Source organism: Excalfactoria chinensis, chromosome 13 (assembly GCF_039878825.1).
Source record: "Excalfactoria chinensis isolate bCotChi1 chromosome 13, bCotChi1.hap2, whole genome shotgun sequence".
NCBI lineage: Eukaryota > Metazoa > Chordata > Aves > Galliformes > Phasianidae > Excalfactoria > Excalfactoria chinensis.
In genome coordinates this window covers 14,997,006-15,003,005 of record NC_092837.1, presented here as the reverse complement: position 1 = coordinate 15,003,005, position 6,000 = coordinate 14,997,006, and the positions used below count along the sequence as shown (strand labels likewise).

The following is a 6,000-nucleotide window of genomic DNA, read 5'->3' as shown; positions in this document are numbered from 1 at the left end:
TGCAGTCACCGCAGCCGAGCTGAGCATGTGTGCAGCGACGGGAGCTGCGCAACAGGTTGGCGTAGCTCAGCGGGCAGCTGCTCCCATCTTTGCGCTGCGGAGGATCGGGAAGGACTTCCCATCGTTCTGCCTCAAAGATCCCCGTGGCCATCGGCCCCCACGGCCCCAGCCTCTCAGAGCAGGTGGGTGCCAAGCCATAGGGCTCCCGGCCACGTAGGGCACCTGCTCCCAGCCCAGCGGCCCCACAAGGCCTTCAGCAGGGCCAGGCTGCAGATATAGCCTTGATGAGCTCTCAGAGGCAGTGAGGGATGTAATTTCCTTGGGCACTACACTGTCCCTAAGCCCCAGCTGCACTCTGGGACTCGCACTTGGCACTCAAGTGTGCCGTAGGAATCAGAGGGTGAAGACATCGTCAGGGCAGCGGGCAGCTCGCAGGTGTTCTCTGCTTCCCTGTTCCTGGCACCCGGCAATAAAGGTGTGATTCAGCCAGGTGTGGCAGGAGAGGACCGCTGGATGGAGTCATGCAAGGAGCCATGGGTGTGCACCCGCTGAGGGGCACCCTTAGGTAGGGGGATGCATCCCCAACCCGGTCCCAGTTCCTTACGGGTCCGAATAAAGCGACTGAATGACAAAATCCGTAAAGAAACGAAAGATTTAAATAGGAGCAGTGTAAGGGAGCAAAGCGGGACACACGTCCCACGCAAGGAGCGGGGGGTCCCGCGATGAGGAACCGATAAGAGGGGTCCCGGGGGGACGGCGGGGGGGGGATGCTGCTGCCCCTGCCAGGGCTGGGAGCGGGCGGCCGTGCTGCCGGTGCCCGGTGGGGCTGAGGCTCGGCTCAGCAGCCGGAGCTCCACCTCCCCGTGGCGGCGGCGGCGGCGAGAGGCGGAGGCAGCGGGGATGTGGCGAGGGAGGGGGGAAGGGGCCGTGCCTGCGCTGCGCTTCCCTTGCACATCCTCACACACACCGAGGGACGGAGGCGGGCACGGACGGAGCTGCCCACCGGGGCTGCCGCCAGCCCTGCCGCCGCCGCTCCGCCGGAGAGCAGCGATCCCGGCCCGGGAAAGAGGGGGGGCGGGCGGTTCCTAAGGGGATTTTATTTTATTTTTTCAAAAAATCTTTTTATTTTTTTTTTCGCCCCTTTTCCTTTTTTATTTAAAAAGAAAAAAAAAAAGAGAAAGAAAGAGAAATTTTGTTTTTCATCCGTGGATAACGAAGCGGAGGAGCCGGGGGGGTGGGGGGTGCCCGGTCCCGGCGGGGAGGAGGCGATGCAGACGCCGCTGGATCAGCGCTCCGGGAGCCGGTACGGAGCGCAGCGCCGGCATCCAAGTAAGAACCGCGGCGGGGCCGGGAGCTCCACGCACTACCGGGGCTGTGGCTGTGACTGTTGAGGGGGGACACGGGCAGCGGCACCGGGGACTCGGGGCTGGGCGTTCGGTATCGCTGCCGGTATTTCTGGGGCCGGCCGGGGCGGGCGCTGCCACTTGTTGTGCCACCCGGAGCTGCGCCCCAGCGTGGGAGCGTGTCCGTGGGGGGGCGCGGGGGTGGGTTTTTCCCCGTTTGGGTGTGCGTTGGTGAGTGGGTTGTAGGGGCGCTTGCTCTCCTCTCCCCCCCCCCCCCCCCCCCACATTAGATCCGAGGGTGTTTGCAGCAGCAGTGGGAGAGCGGTGCGTGGGAGCGGAAGAAGTTGCGGGTGGGCGGCGGGGCCGTGTCCGTACGTGGCAGAGAGGAGCGGGGAGGCGGCCGGCAGGTGCCTGCAGGAGGGGTGCACGGCGGTGGCAGCTGCGCTGTGTCCCCGTGTCGCCGGGCGGTGCGCCAGGAGCGCTTCGCGAGTGGAGGAGCGGGGGCTGCGCGTGTGCGTGAGTGAGTGAGTGAGTGTGTCAGCGGGGTGCGGGTGCGTGCGGTTCGGCAAAGCCGTGCTGGCTGCTTGTGTGCGCCGGGCTGAGCGCGCTCCCGGCTGTGTTTTATAAGGGTGTCCGCGCGATTTGCGTGTGCGATGTGCGTGTGCAATGCGTGCACTGAGCAGAACTGCCGGCTCCCACGGTTCGGTGCTGCGGAGCCTCAGCACGGGCCGCCCCCGATCCTTCCCGAGAGCTGCTCCCGCTGCCGGCAGCCCCCTGCGGCCCTGCTACAGCACTGGCACCGCCACATCGCTGGCACCCCGCAAGCGAGAGGGATAGTTGGGCTGTACGGGAACCCTCAGCATCCCGGGGAGGGATTTTAGGGGCCGGGGAGGAGGATGGAAGCTGCCCCCAGGGAGGCTCTGACAGGTCTCTGCCTCGCTCCTGTCCCAGTTGCAGTGATGTGGTGCAGGAGGAGAAAAAACCCTGGTTTTGTTCTCTTTTCTTTCACCTCTCGTCTTCCGATTAATAATTCTTGGGTAAAAGCATTCCAAGCTAGCTCCGGTTCCCATCGCAGGGTGCTCGGGCCCAGTCCGCATCTATCCCGAGTGAACACCGAGCAGCCGCAGTGCTCGGAGCCGGAGGAAACCCTGCGCTGGGCACGGGACGGGCTGCGCATCACCAAGAGTCCGACCCAGCTGCGAGTCGGAGCGTAGGTGGCCGTTTTGGGGACAGTATCGTCTTTAACGTCAGCCCTATGCACGGAGATTGGCATCGGGTGGGATATCGCTCCAGCTGGGAGCATAGCAGCGGCGCTTGGGCGGAATCGGTGCTGGGGTGTTCAGCATTTCCAGGGGCTTGAGAAGGGCTGGGAGCCATACAATCAGCCCCCAGCAGCAGAAGGGGAGGGGGGGAGGGAGGACATCGGCAACCAGCCCCATGTGGAGCCGCTGACTGTGGAACGAGGCCAAGAGGCTGTGGGAATCTCAGGCTTGTTGGAGCAGTTGCTTGAATTCGCCGTGCTTTATAGCCTCTCCCTCATTAGGGCTTGTCTTTTTTTTGGGGGGGAATGAGTGAATTCTGTCGGATTTTGCATGCCACTGTCCTCTGAGAGCTTCCCAGTCATGCATTAAGCAGCGTGACTAACGCCTCTCTCATGTGGTCGGGTCTCTTCTCGCACTCTCCCCGCAGGGAGAATTGTGTGTGCCGAGGAATACTTGTTTTGGGAGGGGTTTTTATTTTTAAGCACTCTTTATTCTGCCAGCAGGTCGGAAAAAGGTGGCTGGCACCAGAGAAAAAAAGTGTGGGATGGTCCTTAGATCCCATGGGAAAATAGACCGCTGCCGTGCGCCGGCCCCTGGGAACCCTCTGCCTCCTGCACAGACGTGCTTTTCCCCGATGGTGGAGCTTCCACCTCCACCTCACGCCCTGCTCGGGGCACTCATGTCTGCTTTGTGTTATTCCCACCCCAAGCATCAAGCAGGGTTTGTTCCCCCGGTGAATCCGGGCTCCCATCTTCCTCCTGCAGCCAATTCTTTTTGGGGTGATGGCCCCTCTCTGCCTCCAGCCCCCCATTTTGGAGGCTCCCTCCACCCGTGGAAACACAGGCTTCAGCCCTTTTACCCAGAACACACTGCATGGGTGCAGGGCGCCTTAGGGTGCCTCCCTTCCTGCCCTGGGCTCCTGGTGCTGGTGACTCAGGGCTGTGTGACGGCAGAGCTACGGCCCCGCACAGGGACTTTCACCTTTAGCTGAGATCCTCGCACCTGGGCTTAGGCAGGACGGCTACGTCAGCAGCAGCCCAGCCTCATGCAAACAGGCGTGGGCAAACAGCCGGGCTGGGTGCCTCCCCACCAGGCATCCTCCGGAGCTCCGTTCCTCAACCTCCCTGCCCTCACTGCACAGACATTAACAAAGCAATGGGGTGATGTTGCTCGGCGTGGGTTCAGACCCACATCTGCATGTCACTAATGCCCTCATGCAGGGTGACATCATGCCAGTGCGCAGCAACGGGGACAGGGGCACGCGCACACACGTTGCTCTGTGCACACGCGTGTGCGCGCAGTGCAGCAACGCCAGCTCCATCCTGGTGCACGCGCTCTACCAGTATGGGCATGGGTGTGCTCCTTACAGTGCTCATGCACATATGTGCATGTGTGCTTTTTCTCCTACAGATGCACAGTCACGCTCCGTGCAGCACACATGCGTGTGCTTGTGTGCTTGCACGCTCACTGCTGGGTCTTGCTTGCATCGATGCAGAGGCACATCACATTGTGTTCCTGCCCAGCTTCCTGCCTCCATTTCTGGCCATGTGCAGGGTGGGGATGGCTGGCTTTCCTCCTCGTTTCCACCCAGGATGTGCCTGTGGATGGCTGTACATGTCCTCAGCGGCGTGGGAGCATCTGTCCTCTGGAACAAAGGGTGTGAGCAGGATCAGTGAGCAGAGCGGAGCTAGGCTTTGGGGCCAGAGCTTCATCTTCAGAAGCAGAGCTGTGTTTCCACCTGCCATGGGAGAGCTCGAGGCATGGACAAGGCAGGCATTTGTCCATGGGCAAGCACGGGGAGAGAGGGACTGTGAGCAGCTGGCTTGAGGGAAGCAACAGGGCAGCCAGCACAGGATGTTCCACTTGTTGAAGAGCCACACAATTCTGAGCGAGCAGGAATTTTGTATTTGGCCATGTAGCTGAAGGAGAACCTTCCCATCCCATCCCATCCCATCCCATCCCATCCCATCCCATCCCATCCCATCCCATCCCATCCCACAGGCTGGGTGCAGAGCATGGAGGGAAGTGATAGGAATGGAAGGAGCGAATCACTGCTGCGGGTGCCGTGGCAGATGTTGTGGATGCTGATTTTTTTGGACATACAGTGAAGGCTTCGTGTCCGTTTGCAGCCAGGGAAGCAGGGGACGTAAAGGCTGGTGGCCAGGTGCAGGTGATGAAGTGTGTGGCTCTGTGCAGAGGGGACAGTCCCTGCAGGGCTGGCACTGGCACTGGCCCTGCAGTGTCTGCACGCTGGGAAGAGGTTTCCAATGGCTGGATGCCTGCAGTGCAGCGTGCAGTGTGCGTCTGCAATGCAGGGGGCAGCGTTCCTGTCACCATTTCTGCAGTCGGTGAGGTGGACACGGACAGCCCTGGGCACCCCCAAGGCACATCTCAGCCTGGAGCAGCAAAGAATGGGAAGGAGCAGGGAATGCTTTTTGCCTGGTGCAGGTTGCGGGGTTGCCTAGAGACAGGGGAGATGCTGTGCTGTCCGTTGCTGTGTTCAGGGGCCATGCAGGGCTGCAGGGAGGATCAGTGGTTGCAGGATGGGTGCTGGGAGCTGCAATGCAGGGTGGACAGTGTTCCCCTGGCACAGTGTCTGGCACTGTCCCTTCTTCTACCGGGCCCACGGGCAGGTGGCAGTGTCCTGCATGCAGTGCAGTGCAAGTGTTGTGCAGGGATCCTGCATCCCTGCAGTGTTGGGTGGGTGGTGCCTTTGCAATGCAAAGCTGGCAGCTCAGGGAGAGCAGTGCTGTGCCGTGCCTGCTGTGGCAGTGCGCTGCATCCCTGCAGTGCTGGAGGGGTGGTATCCCTGCAGTGCAAGCAGTGCTCCATGTCCTTGCATCCCTGTGATGCCTTATATCCCTAAAGTGTCTCATGTCACTTCATCCCTGCGATGCCCCAAGTACCTGTGATGCCCCATGTCTCTGCAGTGCTAAGGGGCTTCATCCCCACATCCCACACAGGGACCCTACCTGTCCCTTTGCTGCCGCAGCCCTGTGGTGCTGACAGGGTGCACGATGCGCCCGTGTCCCTGAAATGTGTGGCAGGCAGTGTCCCCACAATGCATAGTGCACAATGCTCCTGTGTCTCTGTGGTGAGAAGCTGTTTCCCAGCCTGGCTGGCTCCCATCGGGTTGCTGGCAGCAAGCTGCGTGCAGTCTGCCCCGTTAGCATGCCTGGCTGGTTGTAATTACAGAGTGTGTGGTGACGAAGAGGGTGGACAGTGGCAGGAGTGGCTTCCTGTGCCTTGCAGGAAGGGCCAGGGTTTCGGTGACGGGGTTGCTCTTTGGCTCAGGGAACTCAGCACTCCAGGACTGGGCTTCCTGGACCCTTGCTGGTAGAGGTGGGGGTCAGGTGGGCCTGGAACCCTCCTTTCTTTTGAGCTGCAGTTTTGCA

General features: G+C 61.3%; 1 protein-coding gene across 2 annotated transcripts in view; it reads left to right on the top strand.

The window, feature by feature from the left end:
* The first annotated feature begins 1,082 nt into the window (after positions 1 to 1,082).
* Positions 1,083 to 6,000, top strand: part of PCDH1 (protocadherin 1) — a 47,999-nt gene continuing 43,081 nt past the window's right edge. For both annotated transcript variants that reach the window (XM_072348603.1, XM_072348604.1), the window contains exon 1: positions 1,083 to 1,329. In XM_072348603.1, the coding sequence (XP_072204704.1) occupies positions 1,269 to 1,329 (61 nt within the window). In that variant the 5' untranslated portion in view covers positions 1,083 to 1,268. The remainder of the gene's footprint in view (positions 1,330 to 6,000) is intronic.